The 26,734-nt window shown below is 42.6% G+C and overlaps 2 protein-coding genes across 7 annotated transcripts in view; both read left to right on the top strand.

Annotated features, from left to right (window-relative positions):
• The first annotated feature begins 40 nt into the window (after positions 1-40).
• On the top strand, positions 41-17,917 carry LOC131183976 (protein C19orf12 homolog). Of its 6 annotated transcripts, none has more exons than XM_058154793.1 (5): positions 41-1,507; positions 1,939-2,198; positions 2,607-2,723; positions 2,829-2,928; positions 13,133-17,917. In XM_058154793.1, the coding sequence occupies exons 2-5, from the start codon at positions 1,950-1,952 to the stop codon at positions 13,396-13,398; spliced, it is 732 nt and encodes a 243-aa protein (XP_058010776.1). In that variant the 5' UTR covers positions 41-1,507; positions 1,939-1,949; the 3' UTR covers positions 13,399-17,917. The 6 variants fall into 6 exon arrangements, with proteins under 6 accessions (XP_058010776.1, XP_058010780.1, XP_058010778.1 ...); XM_058154797.1 differs by lacking the exon at positions 41-1,507 and adding an exon at positions 6,835-7,010 and having other exon boundaries at positions 2,073-2,198; XM_058154795.1 differs by lacking the exon at positions 41-1,507 and adding an exon at positions 6,835-7,010 and having other exon boundaries at positions 2,073-2,198; positions 2,826-2,928.
• The window catches only part of LOC131183979 (protein C19orf12 homolog), a 42,085-nt gene continuing 18,048 nt past the window's right edge, over positions 2,698-26,734 (top strand). Inside the window, exons 1-4 of the mRNA XM_058154802.1 lie at positions 2,698-2,723; positions 2,829-2,928; positions 17,924-18,064; positions 19,166-19,249. Coding sequence (XP_058010785.1) covers positions 19,212-19,249 — 38 coding nt within the window. The 5' untranslated portion in view covers positions 2,698-2,723; positions 2,829-2,928; positions 17,924-18,064; positions 19,166-19,211. The remainder of the gene's footprint in view (positions 2,724-2,828; positions 2,929-17,923; positions 18,065-19,165; positions 19,250-26,734) is intronic.

Genomic DNA, 26,734 nt, shown 5'->3' with positions numbered 1-26,734 from the left:
AACGACAGGGAACAAAGTGAAGCTAATGCTAATGCTAAGAAAACTCAATTGCTCTGTTCTTCAGCACACCCAGATAAAGTTTACATTAAAGCAGATAAATATGATTTACCATTACACAAAGTCACGCGTGCCTTAGTCACTTCTCACCTGGGTTATTGCCGTGTGCTGGTGTTGCCCTTGAACACCATGCAGAATTTACAAGTTGTCCGGAAGGCAGCAGCATGCATAACATTGGGAGCTCAAAGATCACCCAGGTTACACCTTTATTGCAGGACCTGAACTGGCTGCCAGTTTCTTTCTGGATGCAATTCAAGGTGGTGGCAAACACATTTAAGACCCCATAAGGCACAGGACCTGCTTATTCCCAGCACTACCTCTCGACGACCCTCACTCTGTCAAGGACCTAGGAGTAGTCATCTCAAAGGATCTAAGCCCCAGAACTCACTGTAACAGCATTGCCAAAAAGGCATTAAGAATTGTTAACCTTATTTTGCAAAGCTTCTTCTCCCGTAACATCAAATTGTTAACGAGGGCATAGAAAACCTTTGCCAGACCAATTCTTGAATACAGCTCATCTACCTGGAATCCACACTGTATATCAGACATTTAATACGATTGAGCGGGTCCAGAGTTATTTCATGAGAAGAGTCCTCCACTCCTCTGCTTGCGAACAGAATCCCTTATGCCATCAGGCTTGAAATTTTGGGCTTGGACAATCTGGAACTATGCCACCTACGTTCTGACCTAAGCCTAGTACACAGTATTGTCTGCTACAATGTCCTACCTGCCAATGACTACTTCAGCTTCAATCTCAATAATGCATGGGCAAAGAATAGCTACTAACTCAAGGTAAACCGCTCCAAACTCAATTGCAGAAAATTCGACTTCAGCAACAGTGGTCAATGCCTGGAATACTCTACCCGACTCTGTTGTTACAGCCTCAAATCCCCACAGCTTCAACTGTCTACCGTGGAACCACCCCATTCCTAATGAGGCGGGAGCATTGGAATAATCCATAAATCCATAATTTTTCCTTCTTAATATGATACCCGTACTCTTAACATATCTCCCTGTATTCAACTACCTTATATTTTATATCTTATGATTGCCTGCTTTGTAACCTCAATATAAACGAGAAACTGAAAGTGCCAGCTGTACAGGAACATTGCTGAAACTTACAAGAGATGGAACATAACAGGAAGCCATATGGGCGGTGTTTGATATTTGCTCAACTGTTACCATATTTGGATATTAGGTGCTTTTTGCTATATGAAATGTATTGTGAAGACATGAAACTGTACTTTCTGTAATTTTCCAGTTACTTCTGCTTTTTGAATTAAAACCACCTACCCGGGCGTATCCCGGGCAGTCCAGACTTTGGTGTTTGAACACACTGGGCTCTGATGCATCAATAAAGTCTGTTTCTCTCACCTTCCTGGTCTCGAGTCTTTCTCTTGGCAAAGTGTGGCAGTAACTGGAGAACTGGACTGTGCTGCTACACTAAGAGGTCCGTAAAGGGGGTGTGCATAAGCGCACCAGCGTGCCTACCGTCCCTGGCTTACTTTCCCCATTTATTTGTTCTTATTTCCTGTGTTCATGTCCATGTTTGTACTTATACCTGTTGTCTTGCACGTTTGACAAACTAAATCAACTAAACTACCTCTAACCTACCACAAGATCATGCTTGGCTTTTATTCTGGTGCTGGGGTAAGAGTGCATAAAGGCAAGTTTTATTTTTTTATTCTTTTATGATTGCTTTATAGTTTTGGTTTTGTTGTCACCCAGGGTTCTTAAGATGGGTGGCCCTATAAATCTTTAAAATTAATTACTTAAATAAACAGCTACACCTTGTCTCTCAAACATATTAACCCCTCTTATTTGAAAGATTAGGGCAGACTTCCCTTCACACAGCTTTCAGTATAAACACATTTATTGCAGAGCATCCGGTCATGTCCCTGCAAAGCGGGACCGCCTGCTGCTACCGAATACCTCTCACCGACCCGTGCGCTCTCACAGAGAGGGACTCCTCAGGGTGCCGTCGGCGCGACAGTGTCGTCTGGCGACACCCAGGGGAAGGGCCTTCTCTGTGGGGGCTCCCGCCCTCTGGAACGAACTCCCCCCAGGACTTCGTCAACTTCCGGACCTCCGAACCTTTCGCCGCGAGCTCAAAACTTACTTATTTATCTGCGCTGGACTGGGTTAGTTTTTTAAGTTATGGGTTTTTAATGGGTTTTATCTCCAAATTTTAATTGTGGCCAATTTAAATAAGTTTTTTACTAGTATTTTAACTGTATTTATAATGTATTGTCCATTTTTTACTTGGCTGTGAACCGCCCTGAGTCCTTCGGGAGAAGGGCGGTATACAAATTTAAATAATAAATAAATAAATAAATAAATAAAAGCGAAAGTGAAAGCACCAGACAGTAGCCTTTTGTTGGGAACCCCACCCAGTCTTGTTTCCATATTGAGGCTGGCGCTGGAAGGAGCAAGAACTGAAGGACTAAAAAAGGTGGGAGAAGCAACTTTTGTCTTCTTAGATGAGTTTAGCAGCTTCCTTCGGTATATTGAGATTTTTTTTCCCCTTTTCTTTTGTTTCCTGAAAGTAGCACCTGCCATGGCAGCTCCCTCTCGATATTCCCAGCCATCTACAGAATGCAGCACAATGGACTGGCCGAACACGGAAGCCAGTGAGGCATTTGATACTATTCCTTTGCCCCATCATGGTAAGCCTGGAACAGCAGGTGGAATTAGTGACCCTCTGTCTTCTTAGATGAGTTTAACAGCTTCATTCCATGCATTGAGCGCTTTCTTGTCTTTCCCGAAAGTAGCACCTGCTAGAAATTGGAAGAGGAAAACTCCCACTTATGAACGGCGTAATGAGTCTTCGTCGATTGATGGAAAGCCTAGAATTGCATCCAAAACGATCAGGTAAGCAGTGCAGCTCAATCACTGGTTTTCTCCCGGAATGCAAAAACACAGGCGAGGTTGCGCCTGCACTACACGTACCCGTGCTCAATGATTCCGTGGATGCGGAGCGCAAGGCGCCTGGTTTCAGGAAAATCAGGGGACCCAGAAGGCGCAGCCTTGCAGCGCTCTTCGCAGGCATCCTGGGCAGTCGGCCTCTTCCCGAGGGGGCTGGCTGCAGGCAGCAGAAATCCCCCCCACTCACTCCCCACCCATCGGCAGAATCCGAAAAGATTGAAGAGGTTAAAAGGCGGTAAAGGCAGCTCTGCCCTCCACCATCGCGTCCTGCTGACTGTGCTCCTTTGGGAGGTCCGGCCGCGGCCAGCCCAGGCCAAATCCACCCTCGCTTCCCGCCGGCCCTTCCACGCAGCTCGCGACGGCTCAGTCTCAGGTCGCGAGCGTGGACAGCAAGAGCAACCCCATTTGATCGTCCGCGTCTGGGCAAACGGGCTGTCCGAAGGGGAATGAGGGCGGGAGCTTCCCAGCCTACAGGCAGCTTGAATTCCAAGGCGGCAACTGTCTTCCGGGACTTGGACTACAACTCCCATATTCCCTGACCGTTGGCCAGGCTACGGTAGCTAGGGCTCAGGGAAGCCCCGAAGTGACTGGCTCTCTTTTTCTCTTTAAAATCCGTTCTCTTGGATGTTTGGGGCGCCAGAAATATTTTTCTCTCTGTCAACTCTTGGCTCCAGCAGGGAGGGAGGGAGGGAAGATGGAAGGAAGGGCGGGAGGGAGGAGAGAGGAAGAAAGATGGGACGGAGGGAGGGAGGGAGGTAGGAAGGTCCAACTGTCTCTGCGTATTAAGAAAATGATGAAAGGTAGCAATTTAAAACGGAAGAAGAATGTGCCTGGCTGGGTGATGACTTACCAAAACTCAGGACAAATCCAGTTCGAGTCCAACATCTCACTGTTTAGATGTGTGTGTGTGTGTCTCCGGAGCTCTTCTTTTGGTAAATTTATGGCTTCAGATATGTGGAAAAGTGCCCTCTAGGAAGTTTTGGGTCCTCCAAATTGTAGGTTTAAATGTGATGGGGGGCACATATTAATGAGAGGGAGGGAGCCATGGGGTTAATGGCTTTGATGAACGTATTTATATTCGGTTTAAATGGAAACCAGTTTCAGATTCAAATAATTTGTATTATGATCCAAGACCAAGACCAAGACCAAGACTTCACTAACTGCTTTTTCTAGTCCTGCCCTTCGGGAGTTGGACTACAATTCCTATATTCCCTTGCCGTTGGCCGTGGTTGTTAGGGCTCCTGGCAATGCTCCAGGGAAGCCCCGAAATGATTCGTTTTGGTTTTTTTTCTTTTAAAGATCTTTTTATCTTGGATATTTGGGGCTTTTCTTTTCTTTTATGGACACCGAGAGCATATGCACCAAGACAAATTCCTTGTGTGTCCAATCACACTTGGCCAATACAGAATTCTATTCTATTCTATTCTATTCTATTCTATTCTATTCTATTCTATTCTATTCTATTCTATTCTATTCTATTCTATTCTATTCTTATGATTCTTGATGAACGTATCTTTTTTTTTTACGTACACTGAGAGCATATGCACCAAGACACATTCCTTGTCTGGCCAGTAAATCTAATCTAATCTATTCTATTCTATTCTATTCTATTCCATTCCTATTCCTATTCTATTCCTGTTCCTGTTCCTGTTCCTATTCTATTCCTGCCCCTAGAAAGAATCTTTCGACTATTGATAGGGTGATTGTGAGACCTGCTACTTATAACAGAAAAAGCCAGAATACTCTGGGGAGGAGAAGAAAGGGAATGCAAAAGGAGGAGGGAGGGAGGGAGGGAAGATGGAAGGAAGGGCGGGAGGGAGGAGAGAGGAAGAAAGATGGGACGGAGGGAGGGAGGGAGGTAGGAAGGTCCAACTGTCTCTGCGTATTAAGAAAATGATGAAAGGTAGGAATTTAAAACGGAAGAAGAATGTGCCTGGCTGGGTGATGACTTACCAAAACTCAGGACAAATCCAGTTTGAGTCCAACATCTCACTGTTTAGATGTGTGTGTGTGTGTCTCCGGAGCTCTTCTTTTGGTAAATTTATGGCTTCAGATATGTGGAAAAGTGCCCTCTAGGAAGTTTTGGGTCCTCCAAATTGTAGGTTTAAATGTGATTGGGGGGGGCACATATTAAATGAGGGGGAGGGAGCCATGGGGTTAATGGCTTTGATGAACGTATTTATATTCGGTTTAAACTGAAACCAGTTTCAGATTCAAATCAATCTTTATTATGATCCAAGACGAAGACCAAGACTTCACAGACTGCCTCTTCTAGTCCTGCCCTTCGGGAGTTGGACTACAGTTCTTATATTCCCTTGCTGTTGACGGTGATTGTTAGGGCTCCGGGCAATGCTCCAGGGAAGCCCTGAAATGATTCGTTCTGCTTTTTTTTCTTTTAAAGATCTTTTTATCTTGGGGCTTTTCTTTTCTTTTATGGACACTGAGAGCATATGCACCAAGACAAATTCCTTGTGTGTCTAATCACACTTGGCCAATAAAGAATTCTATTCTATTCTATTCTATTCTATTCTATTCTATTCTATTCTATTCTATTCTATTCTATTCTATTCTATTCTATTCTATTCTATTCTTATGATTCTTGATGAATGTATCTTTTCTTTTATGTACACTTGAGAGCATATGCACCAAGACAAATTCCTTGTCTGACCAGTAAAAAATTCCATTCCATTCCATTCCATTCCATTCCTATTCCTATTCCTATTCCTATTCCTATTCTATTCCTGCCCCTAGAAAGAATCTTTCGACTGTTGATAGGGTGATTGTGAGACCTGCTACTTATAACAGAAAAAGCCAGAATACTCTGGGAAGGAGAAGAATGGGAATGCAAAAGGAGGAGGGAGGGAGGGAGACATTTTATTATTTAGACATGTATGATTCTGGTATTCAAGCACTACACAGATCTGATAGATATCAGATATGATAACAGATCATAGTCATAGATAACATGACACTCTTAACATAGGTAAGAGTGTCATGTCTGTTTGATTGTTTGTAACCTTCAATTGGGTGAAATAGTGCATCGCAGGGCAACAATTTTTGAATCAACATGCCTCAATAGTTTAAACTTACAGAATGCATCCAAAATCTAGACGTTGCTCCTAGGAGATTGAAGTTTGGCAAAGTTGTGTCATTGTTGCTACCCTGCCACAGTGAGCCAGTCTCGTGATTTTCAGTTCCAATATTCCCTACCAAGCTTTCTGTTAAGAAAATCAGTGGGGAAGCCAGCAGGAAGTCAGCAGTCACTTCCCTTCTCCTTTTGCCCATGATTATTCTGTTTCTCTGAATAGGCAATGACTCTAAGCGGTTCACAGAGTTAGGATATTGTCCCCAACAATCTGGCATTCTTACCAAGGAAGAAAGGAAGGAAGGAAGGTCTTAGACTTATCTACCCCTTCACAGTGCTTTGCAGCCCTCTCTAAGTGGTGTACAGAGTCAGCCTCTTGCCCCCCAAAATCTGGGTCCTCATTTTACCCACCTTGGAAGGATGGAAGGCTGAGTCAACGTTGAGCCTGGTGAAATTCGAACTGCCAAATTGCAGGCAGTCGGCAGAAGTAGCCTGCAGTACTGCACTCTAACTACTGCACCACCACACCTCATGGGGTTGTTTAGTGATTATTAAATGTCTCTGTGTGTGTGTGTGTGTGTGTGTGTGTGTGTGCATGTATGTGTTTGTTTGTTTGTGAGTGAGTGAGTGTGTGAATGAATGAATGAATTACTATGCATACCTACAAATATAAACAAGCAGCTCTAAGCTCTATCTGTGAAGAAGAAAGAAAGAAAAAAAAAAGAGAGCGAGAGAGCTGGATTAAGGTTCTTTTACAACTATTGCAGGTCCAGAGAAGTCACAAAGCCTGTCAAAGTCAGAGCCGTGATGCAGCTGCTCTGCCGTGTTTCTGAAAATCGAAAAATGAAAGCAGCCTTCAAGCACTCCGGACGAGGCGCCTTGGTGGCGGGAGTGACGGCTTTCTTGGGAGGTTTGATGGCAGGCCCACCTGGCATTGCTGTCGGTAAATTAATGCTTTCAGATATGTGCATAAAGTGCATCCAGGACCAAATTGTAGCTTTTAATCTGTCAGTGAAGGGGGGGGGGAAATGGAGGGGGACAATGGGGAAGGAGCAGGGGTGAGATCCAGCAGGTTCTGACAGGTTCTGGAGAACCGGTAGCGGAAATTTTGAGTAGTTCAGAGAACCAGAAAATACCACCTCTGGCTGGCCCCAGAGTGGGGTGGGAATGGAAATTTTTCAGTATCCTTCCCCTGGAGTGGGGAGGGAAATGGGATTTTGCAGTATCCTTCCCCTGCCACACCATGCCCACCAGCCACACCACGCCCACCAAGCCACGCCCACAGAACCGGTAGTAAAAAAATTTGGATTTCACCACTGGGAAGGTTACATTCATTAATTACATTAATGAATGCATTTACATCAGTTTCAATTGAACCCACTTTCCAAAGTCAAACAGATCTTTCTAACGTTTCAAGATTATAAAGCGACGGGTCACAGTCATTGTAAAAAGTAGAGTTAAACAATAATACAAGTATTTATGTTTATATTTGTATTGTTTATGTTGTGGCCCACCAGTGGAGCTGGTGGCAGACTCAGAAAGTGAGGAGGTTGGGAAGGAACAAGGGGCCAGTCCGGAGTCTGGGGAAGGCTCTGATGAGTGCTCTGCGTTGAAGGCAGAGAGGGGGCCAGGGTCATCCGACGGTTATCAGCTAACTTTGGAGTTGGAGATAAGTGGGGCAGAAGAACAGCTGGAGCCTGTTCCTGATGTGCACATGCGCAGGGATGCCAGGAGAAGGGAACAGCTGAGGAACAAGGATCGACTCAGGAGTAAAGGTACAGGTGGACAGTGAATGGTCGATTCCATAGGGAATAAAGAGGAGAGGAAGGGGAGGGGAGTTTGCAGGAGACAATTAGTTCAATTTATGAGGGTGAAGATCTGTTCCTGACTTCTTGCCAAGTAATTGCTGCTTGCATGGCATTTGGAAGATATCGGCCTGGCAAATCTCCAAGCCTGATGAAGGTCTTGTTGTGTCTGCGCTCCCCGATCCGGGCCTCCTGCCCGAAAGTGACTTGGAGCCGGGCCTGATGTCAGAAAGTGACTTGGAAAGTGAGGGGGAAGGGCTGTCAGGATTTACCTTGGGAGCACCGGCTTCCCTGACTCAGCTCCAAGAGCCAGAAGCAGGCCAGTTGGAAGAGATAACGAGGCCTCCGTCCCCTGACTCTTTTCCCCCCAGGCCACGCCTTCAGACCCCGCTGATGGCAATCAGGCTTGGTTGGACCCTAGGTTTCGTAGGCAGGAGAGGAGGGAACAACAGAAGCAGGTGTGGGGCAGACCTAGGAAGTGCTGAGTCATGGAGCCACACCTCACAGGATATAGAGGCAGTAAGCACTGCTGTGTCTCTTCGTAGCAGGCAAATCAACTGATTAACTAAGAGCTGAAGTTTGTTCCTGAGTGACTCACCAGCGTCGAGGGAGATAACAGAGAACTTGGCAGACATTCGCTATTCTGCTGCCAGAGCTGATAGTACCGGCTAATTAAGCCATTACTCGGACGGAAGCGAAGAGTTTTATCAGGACGAGGAGTCTGCTTCATGATCTTGAGAGGCCTAGGTCAGAACAATTTAATGGTATAAAATATAGATGATATAAAATATAGAACCGGTGGGAATTTAAAGGCTATAAAATGCTATGGGTCAAACTCATTATTTGAAGTATACTTTGTGTATAAAAAAATAGAAAAGAGATATTCATTAACATAATAAATAAGGACTTTTCAAATCTTGGCAATTATGCTGCCTGGGGAATCCTGGCAGTTGAAGCCCACAAACTTCAAGTTGCTACAGTCGTAAAAATTTCATTGAACACTGGTCTGTATAGAATAGAATAGAATAGAATAGAATAGAATAGAATAGAATAGAATAGAATTTTATTGGCCAGGTGTGATTGGACACACAAGGAATTTGTCTTGGTGCATATGCTCTCAGTGTACATAAAAGAAAAGATACGTTCATCAAGGTACAACATTTACAACACAATTGATGATCAATATATCAATATAAATCATAAGGATTGCCAGCAACAAGTTATAGTCATACAGTCATAAGTGGAAAGAGATTGGTGATGGGAACTATGAAACGATTAATAGTAGTGCAGATTCAGTAAATAGTCTGACAGTGTTGAGGGAATTATTTGTTTAGCAGAGTGATGGCCTTCGGGAAAAAACTGTTCTTGTGTCTAGTTGTTCTGGTGTGCAGTGCTCTATAGCGTCGTTTTGAGGGTAGGAGTTGAAACAGTTTATGTCCAGGATGCGAGGGATCTGCAAATATTTTCACGGCCCTCTTCTTGATTCGTGCAGTATACAGGTCCTCAATGGAAGGCAAGTTGGTAGTAATTATTTTTTCTGCAGTTCTAATTATCCTCTGAAGTCTGTGTTTTTCTTGTTGGGTTGCAGAACCGAACCAGACAGTTATAGAGGTGCAAATGACAGACTCAATAATTCCTCTGTAGAATTGGATCAGCAGCTCCTTGGGCAGTTTGAGCTTACTGAGTTGGCGCAGAAAGAACATTCTTTGTTGTCCTTTTTTAATGATGTTTTGATGTTAGCTGTCCATTTGAGATCTTGCGATATGATAGAACCCAGAAATTTGAAGGTTTCTACTGTTGATACTGTGTTGTCAAGTATTGTGAGAGGTGGAAGTATGGAAGGGTTTTTCCTAAAGTCTACCACCATTTCTACGGTTTTGAGTGTGTTCAGTTCCAGATTGTTTTGGTTGCACCACAAGGCTAGTCGTTCGACCTCTCGTCTATATGCGGATTCGTCATTGTCTCGAATGAGACCAATCACTGTTGTGTCATCTGCGAACTTCAGTAGCTTAACAAATGGATCATTGGAGATGCAGTCATTGGTATACAGAGAGAAGAGAAGTGGGGAGAGCACACAGCCTTGGGGGCCCCTGTGCTAATTGTACAGGTATTTGATGTGATCTTGCTTAGCTTCACCTGCTGCTTCCTGTTTGTTAGGAAGCTTGTGATCCACTTACAAGTCTGTTCCGGTACCTGTAGCTGGTTTAGCTTAGTTAGAAGAATGTCTGGAATGATGGTATTGAATGCTGAACTAAAGTGTACAAAAGGACCCTTGCATAGGTCTTTGGAGACTCAAGATGTTGTAGGATGTAGTGCAGAGCCATATTAACAGCATCATCTGTTGATCTATTTGCTCGGTATGCAAATTGCAAGGGGTCTAAAGCGGATCGTGATGGTTTTCAGGTAGGAAAGCACTAGCCTTTCAAAGGTTTTCATGACTACAGATGTTAGAGCAACTGGTCTGTAGTCATTCAGTTCCTTGATGGTGGGCTTCTTGGCACTGGGATGATGGTAGGCGTTTGAAGCAAGAAGGAACATAGCACATCTCTAGTGATTTATTGAAAATATGGGTGAAGATGGGGCCAATTGGTCAGCACAGACTTTTAAGCAAGAAGGAGTTATCTTGTCTGGGCCTGGAGCTTTTCCTGGCTTTTGTCTGTGAAATAGGTCCTGCACTTCCTTTTCTGTGATCACTAGGGGTTGTGAACCCAATGAAATGGGGTCAGTTGTAGGAGGCTTGGCTGTTGTTGGTGTGTCTGAGATGGGGTTGTGGAGATAGGTGGCTGTAGTTTCCTTTCAAACCTGCAGTAAAACTCATTCAGGTCATCTGCCAGTTGTTGATTACCTTCAGCCTGGGAAGGAGGTTTGCCATAGCCGGTGATATTTTTAAGAGTTTTCCACATGTTTGCTGGTTCATTTGCTGAAAATTGATTCTTTAGCTTTTCAGAGTAGCTTCTTTTGCTGCTCTTATCTCCTTGTTAGTGCATTTCTGGCCTGATTGTACAGCATTTTATCACCTTTTCTGTAGGCTTCCTCTTTGGAATGTCGTAGCTGCTTAAGTTTAGGTGTAAACCAAGGTTTGTTATTACTGTGTATTCGCAAGTTCCTTGTAGGTACACATAGGTCTTCACAGAAGCTGACATATGATGTTACAGTATCTGTGAGTTCATCCAGGTCTGCAGAGGGATCTTTAAAAATATTCCAATCAGTGCAGTCAAAACATGCCTGTAGCTTTAATTCTGATTCCTCCGTCCAGGTTTTCACTGATTTAATTATTGGTTTTATGGCTTTAAGTCTTTGCCTGTAAGCAGGTACAAGGTGAATCATGCAATGATCAGAGTGTCCTACAGCTGCACGTGGTAAAGACCGATAGGCATCTTTTAGTGTTGTGTAGCAGTGGTCTAGAGTATTCTTGCCTCTGGTGGGACAATTGACATGCTGAAAGTATTTTGGTAGTTCTTTCCTTAAGTTTGCCTTGTTTAGATCTCCCAAAACAATGGCCAGTGAATCAGGGTGTTTGGCTTCAGCCTCCATGATTTGGTCAGCTAGAGTTCGTAATGCCTCGTTTACACAGGCTTGTGGTGGGACATAAACAGCAATTAGAAGAAATGAGGAAAATTCACGAGGCGAATAGTAAGGTTTGCAGTTGATAATTAGAGTCTCTAAATTGTTGTCACAGAATTTGTAAATTATGTTAAAATCTTGACACCAGGTTGAATTAATATATAGGCATAAGCCTCCTCCTTTCTTTTTACCAGATGTTTCTGGAATCCTGTCTGATCGTTCAATTTGAAATCCTGGAATGTTCAGGCTGCTATTTTCAATTGCTTCATTTAACCAGGCTTCAGAGAAGCATAGGACTGCTGAATTGCGAAAATCAGAATAGTATTTGTTTAAGAGGAGTATTTCATCCATCTTATTTGCAAGTGAGCGTATATTTGTTAGGAAAATTGAAGGCAGAGGAGTTTTAGTGCAAGTTCTTAGCTTGATTAAGATCCCAGATCTTTTACCTCGTTTCCTTCGTTTCCGTCGTTTGGTTTTTTTAGTAATCCATGGCTCCGTGGGAATTGCCTCCTCCTGTGTTAGAATCTCCTCCGTGTTTGTAAAGACAGGTGGGGGTGAGATTAAAGAAAGCTGCTCCTTAAAGAAATGTTCCTTAATTTTTAGCAGATGGTCTCGTGAGTAGGAAATCTGTAGTGAGTCACAGAGAACAATTAGAAATAAAGAAACAATTAGAGAGCATTTTACCGAGGCAGCCTTTGTCGGCGCCATCTTAGGTTTCAGAGAAGCATAGGACTACTGAATTGCGAAAATCAGAATAGTATTTGTTTAAGAGGAATATTTCATCCATCTTATTTGCAAGTGAGCATATATTTGTTAGGAAAATTGAAGGCAGAGGAGTTTTAATGCGACTTCTAAGCCTGTTTAAGATCCCAGATATAGAGGTATATATCTGTATCTATCTATATCTATCTATATTATATAGATATATAATAGGACAATGCAACTTAAATATATCCCAGATCCAGGGGTGAAATGTAAAATTTGTTACTACCGGTTCTGTGGGCATAGCTTGGAGGGTGGGGTTGGGGGGTAATGTGACTGGGTGGGCATGGCCAACTTTTTTTTTTTACTTTTAAAAGCATTTCTTCTACAACCTCTTTGGCTGATGCTTTTAAAAATGCTTTTAAAAGGCTTCTCTGATGATTCCAGCTGAGTTGCTTGATTGCCAGAGGGTTTTCTTTTCTTTTAAAAGCATTTTTTTTGCCTTTAAAAGAAAAAAAAAGCCTCTGATGATCAGGCAACTCAGCTGGGATCGCCAGAAGAGCCTTTTAAAAGCACTTTTTTTCTACAACCTCTTCGGCAGAAGAGGTTGTAAAAAAATGCTTTTAAAAGCCTCTAATGATCCCAGATGAACCGCGGGATCATCAGAGACTTTTTTTTTACTTTTAAAAGCATTTTTTCGGCTGAAGAAAAAATGTTTTTAAAAGTAAAAAAAAACACCCTCTGATGATCGTGCAGCTCAGCTGGGCATGGAAGGGGGTAGGGATTTTTGCTACCAGTTCTCCGAACCACCCGCCGCCATCCCTACCAGATCGGGTGATCCAGTCTGAACCGGGAGCATTTCACTCCTGCCCAGATCCCTTATCTGCATCCAAAACAATGCTGCTTGCCTTTGCAAATAGTCAAATGGTTCTATCATCCAATGATAGCTTTCCAGTCAAAATTGAAAGCTGGCTTATCTGTTCCGTTTTTCTAGGAGGTGCCGTTGGTGGCTTGCTTGGGGCCTGGATGGCCTCGGGACAGTTCAAGCCCATTCCTCAGATTATCCTGGAACTGCCTCCTGCGGAGCAGCAACGGCTTTACAAAGACGTCTGTGCCATTATTCAGAATCTGGACTGGACCGACATAGCCCAACTCACAGCCTTCGTCATGGCCAGTGGTTCCCTTCAAGAGAAATTGCTTGGTGTCCTGACAAGCTATATCATTAATGAACTCCGAGGGGAGATCCAGTATGGAAACTAGACACAGATGTGTGTTTCGGGGGGTCGTGAGTGCCCTTAACTCCCCTTCTGACCCTTTTCTCTGACATTTTAGATTTCTTAAGATCATGGTTTTTATAGGAATAACAAGATGGCAACCATGCATTTTTTCTTTAACCCCAAATAATCTGTTTTGGGAAAATGAACAAGGCAAGCTTTGGTTTGCCCATACTGATTTTTGTTTTCTTTTTTTTTCATAATTAATCCCTATTTCAATAGCCCAGGGTAGATGTGTTTGAACTTCGATGTTTACTGTCTTTATTTAAAAATATATTTATGCCACCCCAAAAATTGGATTTGGAGTGCCTTGCTGAGTAAGTATCTCTCATTCATCGGACCTCCTTAAGCAGCGGCCTCTGTAACAGTGACACCATCAAAGAAAATGCCACTGTTGCATACTTGCATTGTGGTCAAGGATGTAACTCATGGTGTTGGTACTATGATGACATCACTATTTGCTGTTCTTTGATATGCATCATCTTAGATGATTTTTTTTTAATTTGCATTTATATCCTGGCCTTCTCCAAAGACTCAGGGCGGCTTACACTATGTCAAGCAATAGTCTTCATCCATTTGTATATTATATACAAAGTCAACTTATTGCTCCCAACAATCTGGGTCCTCATTTTACCTACCTTATAAAGGATGGAAGGCTGAGTCAACCTTGGGCCTGGTGGGACTTGAACCTGGAGTAATTGCAAGCAGCTGCTGTTAATAACAGACTGCATTAGTCTGTTGAGCCACCAGAGGCTGCACAAGTATCATCAGCCTTTCCTTCCCAGTTACAAGGATGGGATCTATGACCAATTGTCCTATCCAGATATGTTGTTTGGGTGAGAAAGACAGGCTGGTAGATAACATATCTTCAGGATGCCAAGTTGGAGAAACCTAATATAGATAACTGCACTGTGATTGAACTACACGATGTCCTCTTGGCCACATTACAACGATCAACGTCAAACTACTTGGAATTTCTCAGACGGGGAGGTTCACTTATCCACTTATCTCTTTCTGCCTTAATTTTGAGACAGTGAAGGAGTTAAAAGTTGAAATAGTTTGGAACCAAAAAATGATTCATCTTCTCAGAAGATAAAATGTAAATAAAGCTGAATTTTAATTTGTGAACTGCCAAGGTTGTATGATCCTTATTCCCCTTCCTTTTAGAGATGCTAAACTGGGTTTCCTGAACTCCAAGTTGCCTTCAGTTGAGAACATTTTAACAGGAGGAGGGAGACAAGGAAGAAAGATCTGGGAGTAACAAAGAATATTAAAAGTCCAACATTCAGGTTTTACAGTTTGGGTTTTTTTTTAAAAAAAACAAATGAAAATACAGGTAGTCCTCAACTTACAACAGTTCATTTAGTGACCATTCAAAGTCACAAGGGCACTGAAAAAGTGACTTACGACCATTATCACTGAACGACCATAGCAGCATCCCCATGGTCACGTGATCAAAACTCCAGAAGCTTGGCAACTGACTCATATTTATGACGGTTGCAGTGTCCCAGGGTCACGTGATCCCCTTTTGTGACCTTCTGACAAGCAAAGTCAATGGGGGAAAAGCCAGATTCACTGAACAACCGTGTTACTAATTTAACAGCTGTGCCAAGAAAGGCTGTACAATGGAGCAAAATTCACTTAGCAAATGTTTCACATAAGTTGTGGTAAGTGGCTCGGTTGTGGTCGTAAGTCAAGGACTACCTGTCATAGAAATCGAGCAGTGAAAAATGGTCTTTCGCATTGTCTCATACAAGAAATTGGGGGACGGGGAAGACATCTTCATAAAGGGAGATATGATTGTTGTTGTTAGTTGCGAAGTCGTGTCCGACCCATCGCGACCCCATGGACAATGTTCCTCTAGGACTTCCTGTCCTCCACCACCCTCCAGAGTCCATCCAAGCTCACGCCAACTGCTTCAGTGACTCCATCCAGTCATCTCGTTCTCTATCGTCCCGTTCTTCTTTTGCCCTCAGTTGTTCCCAGCATTAGGCTCTTCTCCAGTGAGTCCTTCCTTCTCATTAGGTGGCCAAAGTATTTTGAGTTTTATCTTCAGGATCTGGCCTTCTAAAGAGCAGCCAGGGTTGAGCTCCTCTAGGACTGACTGGTTGGATCGCCTTGCAGTCCAAGGGACTTGCAGGAGTCTTCTCCAGCACCAGAGTTCAAAGGCCTCAATTCTTCGATGCTCAGCCTTCCTTATGGTCCAACTTTCACAGCCATACATTGCAACTGGGAAAAGCATAGCCTTGACTATACACACTTTTGTTGGCAGGGCGATGTCTCTGCTTTTTAGTACGCTGAGACATATGATGGGACAATGTAAACATTGAAAACTGATTAAGGGAGCATTAAGTGGGGATGGTAGCCTTGTAGATAAATTTGGCGGTAGGAACATTGGAACTAAGGGAGAATAATACCGTGTTGCGCAATCAATCCTTTTTGTAAAATGGAGAGCAAACATCACAACAAGTTTGGTAAGTTAATAATCATGTGTCTTTATCTTGTTTAAAGTCCACTGTACAGGAGGTATGTCTGCATTCAGGGGTGGGTGGCCATCCAAACGTCTTAAGCATCATTCCTAAAACAGGAAAAACAGTTGCAGGAATCGGGTACGTCTAGTCTAGCGAAAAGAAGGAGTAGGAATGACATAACAAGTGTTCCAATATTTGAGGGGCTGCCCCAGAGAAGAGAGGGTCAAGCTATTCTCCAAAGCACCTGAAGGCAGGACAAGAAGCAATGGGTGGAAACTAACCAAGGAGAGAAGCAACCTAGAACTGAGCAGAGATTTCCTGATGGTGAGGACAATTAACCAGTGGAACAGCTTGCCTTCAGGGGGAAAAAAAAAGTCAGTTACCTGTTATCTTTCACCCATCGTGACATCACTTCCACACAGCTTTAACCCAATTTGCTGAATTAATTCATTTTCGGTTTTTGTAGAATACATCCAAACTCTGTAAACCCACAAGAGTCTCAACACTACACAAAAGACAAGACACCTGTTCTCCTTTCAGCCTTAGCTTGCTGCGCGCAGTGTGGCTAGCTGATCTGATTACTGATAAGTTGTACATAGGCCTACCTCCTTTCATCAGTAGCTTCAGCCTTCAACTCTCAAGAGCCAATTTCCGATTTTTTTCTTCTTTTGGTTTTTGTTCTGCACAAAGCCACATTTTCTACCCAACGATCACCTTTGTGTGTGTGTGTGTGTGTGTGTGTGTGTGTGTGTGTGTAGGAGAGGCTCATCTTAAGTGCGCTGCTTTTTTTCTATGATTTGATCACGTGTGCATAGAGGATGCATTTGATGCATTTGTCTTTGACATGGCAAGAGATGGCCACGGGACGTGCCATCCTGTGGCAAGCCTTTTTAATTATGGTTTTCCACAGGGTGGCGCATTTAAAAAAAAAAAGCAGCATTGCAAAATACAAGAAAGTTTGAATGGGTTTCCAAGAGATACTACGGTATCTTGGATCTAAATAAGACCATGCCTTGATTTTGCAAAAGCGGTGCATGGGCCAAGTTTTATGCATTTGCCCTCTACCATCCTAGGAACATCCCAAAGGTGGATTTTTTTTCTTCAAAAGGCAACTAAACTTTCTTGATTTTGTCCCCCCCACCCCCAAGCTTTGGAAATGTTTCACTTCTCATCCAAGAATCTTCTTCGCTTCTCGGTGGGAGGTAAAGAAGTAAAAAAAAACCCACAAATATTGTTGAATTCATTGGTGTGGTTGGTCCAATACCATTGCAATTGGAATAGGATGTTCTGTTCCTGACCAGTCTCCCAGTCTCTGCCGCTGAAAACTACCCCCCGGCATGATGCTGGCACCATCCACCATCCTTCATTATTGGGACGGAATTGGGTAGATGTTGAGTAGTTCCTGGTTTCCTCTGGTCATAATGTTCCGAAAGAGGCCAAAGAGTTCAACCGTGGTTTCATCAGAGCAGAGAATCTTGTTCTTGGCAGCCTGAGGGTCCTACAGGGGCTTTTTTGCCAACTCCAAGCAGGCTTTCATATGTTTTGCACTGAGGAGAGGCTCCCATCTATCCACGCTGCCATAAAGTCCAGATCGGTGGAGGGCTGCAGTGACGGTTGTCCTTCTGGAAGTCTGTCCCATCTCCAGACAGGATCTCCGGAGCTAGTCAGAGTGACCATCAGGTTCTTGGTCCCCTCTCATACTAAGGTCTTCCTCTCAAGATTGCTCAGTTTGACCAGAGGACCAACTGATGGAAGAGCCCTGGTTTTGCCAAACTTCTTTCATTTGAGAATTATGGAGGCCACTGAGTTCTTAGGAACCTTCAGTGCAGCAGAAATTTTACTGTAGCCTCCCCCAGATGTGTGGCTTGCAATCATCCTGTCTCTGAGCTGCGCAGGCAGTTCCTGTGACCTCCTGGCTTTTGTTCTGCTACAGCATGCATTGTCAATTGTGAGATGGAATAAGCGACCCTCTATTTTCTTAGATGGGATTAACAACTTCATTCCATATATTGAGATCTTTCTTTTCTTTCCTGAGAATAGCACCTGCCATGGAAGATCACTCTCAAAACTCCAAGGAATCAGAATCAGAAATGACCTCCAAGGACAACCTCGTCAAAAAAGATGCCACTGAGTCACATGATGATGAGTCTTTGCAGAATCTTGGGAAGCCTGGAAATGAAGGTGGAATAAGTGACCCTCTGTTTTCTTAGATGAGTTTGTCAGCTCCATTCCATGTATTGAGATCTTTTTTCTTTTCTTTCCTGAAAGTAGCAACTGCCAGTAAATTGGGCAGTGAAAGTGCAGCAGAAATTTTACTGTAGCCTCCCCCAGATGTGTGGCTTGCAATCATCCTGTCTCTGAGCTGTGCAGGCAGTTCCTGTGACCTCCTGGCTTTTGCTCTGCTACAGCATGCATTGTTAGCTTCGGGGCCTTCTATAGAGAGGTGTGTCCAATCAATTTAATTTACCACAGATAGATTCCAATCAAGGTGTAGAAGTATGTCAACAATGATAAAAAAAATGGGAGGCAGCAGAGCTAAATTTCAAGTGTTGTTATAAAGGGTCTGAATACTTAATGCCAATGTGATATTTCAGATTATCCTTTTTAATAAATTTACAGACATTTCTAAAAATGAGTTTTCACTTTGTCATTATAGGGTATTAGGTGTCGATTAATGAGAAAAAAAGAATTCCCACAATTGTAGATTCAGGCTGCAGCATAACAAAATTGAAAAAGTGAAGGGGGTCTGAATTCTTTCTGAATGCACAGTAGAGAATAGAAGGCAAGAAAAAGTGGGAAACTAAAGGAAATTGCATATAAAAGATACATTGATAAACTAAAAAGATGTAAAAGAGGACAATGTAGCTGAAAAATATCCCAGAGCCAAGGACTGCAAAATTGGATTTTTATATGCATTAGAAAAGATGCTGCTGGAATTTCCAAAGAGTAGAGTGCTCCTATTGTCCAAGGATGGTTTGCCAGAGAGTTGGCCTCTGTGGCTCAGACTGCTAATGCAGTTTGTTATTAACACAGCTGCTTGCAATTACTGCAAGTTCAAGTCCCACCAGGCCCAAGGTTGACTCAGCCTTCCATCCTTTATAAGGTAGGTAAAATGAGGACCCAGATTGTTGGGGACAATAAGTTGACTTTGTATATAAATATACAAATAGAATGAAGACTATTGCTTAACACAGTGTAAGCCGCCCTGAGTCTTCGGAGAAGGGCGGGATATAAATGCAAATAAAAAAAAATGTTGAAAGATGGACTGTTCTGTTTTTCTAGGAGCTGGTGCTGATGGTGATGCTGATGCTGATGCTGCGGTTGAAGCATGGATAGACAGTCTAACGTTCCAGATTCTTCATCAGTGTAAGAAATCGTCTTCTGAGGAGAAGCAGCATGAAAGTGTTGGTTTTAATATTCCTAATTTGAACTGGACGAACATAGACGAGCTCACAAGCGTGGTCATGCAGAACAGTGATGTTAGAGAAAAATTTGTTAACGTATTGGAACACTATATGCCAGATGAGCTCAAAGGGGAAGTTAAGTAAGGCTGAGTGACTTAATAGAATAGAATAGAATTTTTATTGGCCAAGTGTGATTGGACACACAAGGAATTTGTCTTGGTGCATATGCTCTCAGTGTACATAAAAGAAAAGATACCTTCATCAAGGTACAACATTTACAACACAATTGATGGTCAATATATCAATATAAATCATAAGGATTGCCAGCAACAAGTTATAGTCATACAGTCATAAGTGGAAAGAGATTGGTGATGGGAACTATGAAACGATTAATAGTAGTGCAGATTCAGTAAATAGTCTGACAGTGTTGAGGGAATTATTTGTTTAGCAGAGTGATGGCCTTCGGGAAAAAACTGTTCTTGTGTCTAGTTGTTCTGGTGTGCAGTGCTCTATAGCGTCGTTTTGAGGGTAGGAGTTGAAACAGTTTATGTCCAGGATGCGAGGGATCTGCAAATATTTTCACGGCCCTCTTCTTGATTCGTGCAGTATACAGGTCCTCAATGGAAGGCAAGTTGGTAGCAATTATTTTTTCTGCAGTTCTATTTATCCTCTGAAGTCTGTGTTTTTCTTGTTGGGTTGCAGAACCGAACCAGACAGTTATAGAGGTGCAAATGACAGACTCAATAATTCCTCTGTAGAATTGGATCAGCAGCTCCTTGGGCAGTTTGAGCTTACTGAGTTGGCAGAAAGAACATTCTTTGTTGTCCTTTTTAATGATGTTTTGATGTTAGCTGTCCATTTGAGATCTTGCGATATGATAGAACCCAGAAATTTGAAGGTTTCTACTGTTGATACTGTGTTGTCAAGTATTGTGAGAGGTGGAAGTATGGAAGGGTTTTTCCTAAAGTCTACCACCATTTCTACGGTTTTGAGTGTGTTCAGTTCCAGATTGTTTTGGTTGCACCACAAGGCTAGTCGTTGACCTCTCGCCTATATGCGGATTCGTCATTGTCTCGAATGAGACCAATCACTGTTGTGTCATCTGCGAACTTCAGTAGCTTAACAAATGGATCATTGGAGATGCAGTCATTGGTATACAGAGAGAAGAGAAGTGGGAGAGCACACAGCCTTGGGGGCCCCTGTGCTAATTGTACAGGTATTTGATGTGATCTTGCTTAGCTTCACCTGCTGCTTCCTGTTTGTTAGGAAGCTTGTGATCCACTTACAAGTCTGTTCCGTACCTGTAGCTGGTTTAGCTTAGTTAGAAGAATGTCTGGAATGATGGTATTGAATGCTGAACTAAAGTCTACAAAAGGACCCTTGCATAGGTCTTTGGAGACTCAAGATGTTGTAGGATGTAGTGCAGAGCCATATTAACAGCATCATCTGTTGATCTATTTGCTCGGTATGCAAATTGCAAGGGGTCTAACAGCGGATCGTGATGGTTTTCAGGTAGGAAAGCACTAGCCTTTCAAAGGTTTTCATGACTACAGATGTTAGAGCAACTGGTCTGTAGTCATTCAGTTCCTTGATGGTGGGCTTCTTCAGCACTGGGATGATGGTAGAGCGTTTGAAGCAAGAAGGAACATAGCACATCTCTAGTGATTTAATGAAAATATGGGTGAAGATGGAGGCCAATTGGTCAGCACAGACTTTTAAGCAAGAAGGAGTTATCTTGTCTGGGCCTGGAGCTTTTCCTGGCTTTTGTCTGTGAAATAGGTCCTGCACTTCCTTTTCTGTGATCACTAGGGGTTGTGAACCCAATGAAATGGGGTCAGTTGTAGGAGGCTTGGCTGTTGTTGGTGTGTCTGAGATGGGGGATTGGAGATAGGTGGCTGTAGTTTCCTTTCAAACCTGCAGTAAAACTCATTCAGGTCATCTGCCAGTTGTTGATTACCTTCAGCCTGGGAAGGAGGTTTGCCATAGCCGGTGATATTTTTAAGAGTTTTCCACATGTTTGCTGGTTCATTTGCTGAAAATTGATTCTTTAGCTTTTCAGAGTAGCTTCTTTTTGCTGCTCTTATCTCCCTTGTTAGTGCATTTCTGGCCTGATTGTACAGCATTTTATCACCTTTTCTGTAGGCTTCCTCTTTGGAATGTCGTAGCTGCTTAAGTTTAGGTGTAAACCAAGGTTTGTTATTACTGTGTATTCGCAAGTTCCTTGTAGGTACACATAGGTCTTCACAGAAGCTGACATATGATGTTACAGTATCTGTGAGTTCATCCAGGCGTGCAGAGGTATCTTTAGAGGTATCTAAGGGGCGTGCATAAGCGCACAAACGTGCCTACCGTTCCTGTCCTATTGTTTTTCTTTTCTTTTTCCTATATATATATATGCTTATACCTTTATATACTATATAACCTTTCTGTATGATAGTTACATGTATTGTTGTGACAACATAAAAAAATATAAAAATACTGGGCACGGTATGTTCCATGAGCCATTATTAAGTTAGAATGATGCATCTCTGTTAGGATGGGAGCAAGTGGTGATGTCATCAAGGTGCAAAGATAGAAGCCCCTACATTTGCACTAGGACAGGGGTCTGCAAACTTGACTCTTTTAAGACTGCTGACTGCAAAGCTGGCTGAAGAACTCCGGGAGTTGAAGTCCACGAGTCTTAAAAGGGCCAAGTTTGCAGACCCCTGCACTAGGATGACATCACTGTGACATCATCCTCTAGCGGATGTGCATCATGCTAGCTGAATAAAGGTAGACTAAACAGAAGTTTTGGATTTGTGACCAATTGTCCTATCCAGGTACAGTCTTGATTCTCTGATATAAATCCGATCGTTGTTGGCTATGTAGCAGATGTTTCATCTCGGAAATATTTCCTGAAGAGAAATCCAAATTGAACTGAATTTTACTGTAACCTGCTGAGTTCTTATGACCATTATTCCCTTCCTTTAGAGGCGTCTTCCCAGTTAGAAATCATACACGATTAAAGGTCTGTTGTGTAGGACCTGGCTGTACATTTCTGAAAGGGAATAGATTCAAGCTTTTAGATGAGGTTTCATCAAAGTTTTCAAAGTGTACTCTGAAACATGATGATAATGTGTTTGTAATCATAGGAAAATAAGCCAATCGTAAAATAATATCTGTGTGAGATTCATAGCTTTAGTGACAGATTCCAGCTTTTAGATAAGCTTTCCAGCAAGCGCTTCTTTCAAAGTCTACTGTGAAATATGCTAATGCAGGTAACTCTTGGCCATGGACTACTGGTCATTGCCCCACTGAGCTGCTGTTCCAACTTATGACAGTCTGAAAAAGGAGCTTTACAACTGATCCTCAAACTTAGGACCATTGCAATGTGGTGGCTCAGGGGAATCACTACTTGCCACTTCTCAGATGGTTGGGACAAGGAAAATCAGCGAAGAAGCCAACAAATAACTTGCAGTTAGTGATAAGAAATCTTTTGCAAGCACCTGATATCTCACTTAACAACTGCACGGCTTAGTGACAGAGTTGCCAGTCCCAGTTGCATTGTTAGACTTACCTATATAGTGTCTGTGACCATCTCTAAATAAGCCAATAAGAAAGCAGTGTTTGTACTCTTGACTAGCAGCTTTCCAATAAATTGATTTTGAATTCTAATGAAATGGGTTTTTTTATGTTTCAGCGGTATTTATTTATGTATTAAATTTATATGCAGCTCATCTTGCCTGGAGGCAATTCTGGGTGGCCAGTATTACTACCTAAAAATGTGTTTGCATATCAGTCAGGCGTTAATGCAAACAAAAACACATTGGTTCAAATGGAATATAAACACTAGGTGCATAGATCGCAATAAGACATAGTCTATTTCATTTTGGGCTATTGAGTAAATTATGTTTGGCTTTTCGTACAATGTACTCCTTGATGCAGAATCCGGCTATGGCACGTTCACATAGTTTGTGTAGTGACACTGGTTTTCTTACATATGTGTGTCTCTACATAATATTTATTAAAACTTTTAAAGTGGGTCTTTTGGCATCACCATAACACACAAACCAACTAAATCCCTGCAAAACAGGCTTAGGAAACCCAAAGACTCCACAGAAGAAGAAAAAAGTCATCTACAACATACAAGCACTTTAACAGCCTCTATATGTAACAGGGATGCGGTGGCTCAGGGGCTAAGACAGCTGAGTTTGTCGATCGAAAGGTTGCTCCCGTTACTAGTCCCAGCTTCTGCCAACCTAGCAGTTTCGAAGGCATGTAAAAATGCAAGTAGAAAAAATAGGGACCACCTTTGGTGGGAAGGTAACAGCGTTCCGTGCACCTTTGGCGTTGAATCATGCCGGCCACATGACCACGGAGACAGCTTCAGACAGCGCTGGCTCTTTGGCTTTGAAACAGAGATGAGCAATGCCCCCTAGAGTCAGCAACGATTAGCACATATGTGCAAGGGGAACCTTTACCTTTACCTTATATGTGACAAATAGGCAGAATATAAATACAAATATAACAACAGAGTTGGAAGGGACCTTGGAGGTCTTCTTGTCCAACCCCGTCCTTAGGCAGGAAACCCTACACCACTTCAGACAAATGGTTATCTTCATAAAAACTTCCAGTGTTGGAGCATTTACAGCTTCTGGAGGCAAATTGTTCCACTGATTAATTGTTCTAACTGTCAGGAAATTTCTCCTTAGTTCTAAGTTGCTTCTCTCCTTGATTAGTTTCCACCCATTGCTTCTTGTCCTGCCATCAGATGCTTTGGAGAATAGCTTGATTCCCTCTTCTTTGTGGCAGCCTCTGAGACATTGGAACACTGCTATCATGTCTCCCCTAGTCCTTCTTTTCATTAAATTAGACATACCCAGTTCCTGCAACCGTTCTTCATGTTTTAGCCTCCAGTCCCCTAATCGTCTTTCTTGCTCTTCTCTGCACTCTTTCTAGAGTCTCCACATCTTTTTTTACAGTTGCCGTCCATTGTTCCTTGTCTGGCCTTCAGGTGCTTTGGAAAACAGATTTTCCCCTTCCTTTCTGTGATAGCCCATTAAATATTGGAATACTACTATCATGTCTCCCCTGATCCTTCTCTTCACTAAAGGAGCCATGTCCAGTTCTTGCAACCGTTCTTCATATGTTTTAGCCTCCAGGGCCCTAATCATCTTTGTTGAGGTTCTCTACACTCTTTCTAGAGTCTCAACATCTTTTTTATGGTGTGGTGACCAAAACTGGATGCAGTATTTTAGGTATGGTCTTACTAAGGCTTTTTAGAGCAGTACTATTACCTGATATGATCTTGATTCTATCCCTCTGTTAAGCAATTTAGGATTGCATTGGCTATTTTGGCTGCTCCCGCATTCGGCTGGCTCATATTCAACTGATTGTCGACTAAGACTGCAACATGCCTCTCACAGTTACTACTATTAAGCCAGGTTTCACCCAATTTGTACTTGCACCTTTGGTTTTTCTTCCCTAAGTTGAATTTCATTAAGTGCTTCTTGGTCTCTGAAAAAGACATTTTGGGTAACGGCATACCTGAGAAGAGCCACATGCACATCCACATGTGCTCCAAATAGCATTTTTCTCTTTGAATCTGGATTTCTGTGGAGTCTACCATTCTTGCCCGCAGTGGGATAAGTGTAAACATTTAGATTATTGCACTGAAACGGATCTAGTTATCAAGCACAAATAAATCGATAAACAGGGAACAAAGTGAAACTAATGCTAAGGAAACTCAATTGTTCTGTTCTTCAGCACACCCAGATAAAGTTTACATTAAAGCAGATAAATATGCTTTACCATTACACAAAGTCACGTGTGCCTTAGTCACTTCTCACCTGGGTTATTGCCATGTGCTGGTGTTGCCCTTGAACACCATGCAAAATTTACAAGTCCAGAAGGCAGCAGCGTGCATAACATTGGGAGCTCAAAGATCACCCAGGTTACACCTTTATTGCAGGAACTGAACTGGCTGCCAGTTTCTTTCTGGATGCAATTCAAGGTGGTGGCAAACACATTTAAGACCCCATAAGGCACAGGACCTGCTTATTCCCAGCACTACCTCTCGACGACCCTCACTCTGTCAAGGACCTAGGAGTAGTCATCTCAAAGGATCTAAGCCCCAGAACTCACTGTAACAGCATTGCCAAAAAGGCATTAAGAATTGTTAACCTTATTTTGCAAAGCTTCTTCTCCCGTAACATCAAATTGTTAATGAGGGCATACAAAACCTTTGCCAGACCAATTCTTGAATACAGCTCATCTGCCTGGAATCCACACTTTATATCGGACATTAATACGATTGAGCGGTTCCAGAGTTATTTCATGAGAAGAGTCCTCCACTCCTCTGCTCGCAAACAGAATCCCTTATGCCATCAGACTTGAAATTTTGGGCTTGGACAATCTGGAACTATGCCACCTACGGTCTGACCTAAGCCTAGTACACAAAATTGTCTGCTACAACGTCCTACCTGCCAATGACTACTTCAGCTTCAATCTCAATAATACACAGGCAAAGAATAGATACAAACGCAAGATAAACCACTCCAAACCCAATTGCAGAAACTTTGACTTCAGCAACAGAGTGATCAACACCTGGAATGCTCTACCCGACTCTGTTGTTACAGCCTCAAATCCCCACGGCTTCAACTGTCTATCGTGGAACCACCTCATTCCTAAGAGGTCCATAAAGGGGGTGTTCATAAGAGCACCAGCGTTTCTACCGTCCCTGTCTTACTTTCCCTATTTATTTGTTCTTATTTCCTGTGTTCATGTCCAGGTTTATACTTATACCTGTTAGAATAGAATAGAATTTTATTGGCCAAGTATGATTGGACACACAAGGAATTTGTCTTGGTACATATGCTCTCAGTGTACATAAAAGAAAAAATACCTTCAACAAGGTACAACACTTACAACACTTAATGATTGTCATAGGGTACAAATTTAACACTTAATAACACAACACTTAATGATAGTCATAGGGTACAAATAAATAATCAGGAAACAATCAATATCAATATAAATCGTAAGGATACAAGCAACAAAGTTACAGTCATAAAGTCATAAGTGGAAGGAGATGGGTGATGGGAACGATGAGAAGATTAATAGTGCAGATTTAGTAAATAGTTTGACAGTGTTGAGGGAGTTATTTGTTTAGCAGAGTGATGGCATTCGGGAAAAAACTGTTCTTGGGTCTAGTTGTTCTGGTGTGCAGTGCTCTATAGCGTCGTTTTGAGGGTAGGAGTTGAAACAGTTTATGTCTAGGATGTGAGGGATCTGTAAATATTTTCATGGCCTTCTTGATTTGTGCAGTATACAGGTCCTCAATGGAAGGCACGTTGGTAGCAATTATTTTTTCTGCAGTTCTAATTATCCTCTGAAGTCTGTGTTTTTCTTGTTGGGGTGCAGAACCAAACCAGACAGTTATGGACGTGCAGATGACAGACTCAATAAT

The sequence above is a fragment of the Ahaetulla prasina genome, chromosome 12 (assembly GCF_028640845.1).
Source record: "Ahaetulla prasina isolate Xishuangbanna chromosome 12, ASM2864084v1, whole genome shotgun sequence".
Lineage (NCBI taxonomy): Eukaryota > Metazoa > Chordata > Lepidosauria > Squamata > Colubridae > Ahaetulla > Ahaetulla prasina.
Note: the sequence above shows the minus strand (reverse complement) of the source record. Positions and strands in the feature narration are given on the sequence as shown.

Coding starts and splice junctions, on each gene's coding strand:
- LOC131183976 (XM_058154793.1), top strand. CDS start 1,950: ATGTCCCTGCAAAGCGGGACCGCCTGCTGCTACCGAATACCTCTCACC. Junction 2,199..2,606: donor ATTTATCTGCGCTGGACTGG/GTTAGTTTTTTA, acceptor TCCTGAAAGTAG/CACCTGCCATGGCAGCTCCC. Junction 2,929..13,132: donor ATTGCATCCAAAACGATCAG/GTAAGCAGTGCA, acceptor CCGTTTTTCTAG/GAGGTGCCGTTGGTGGCTTG.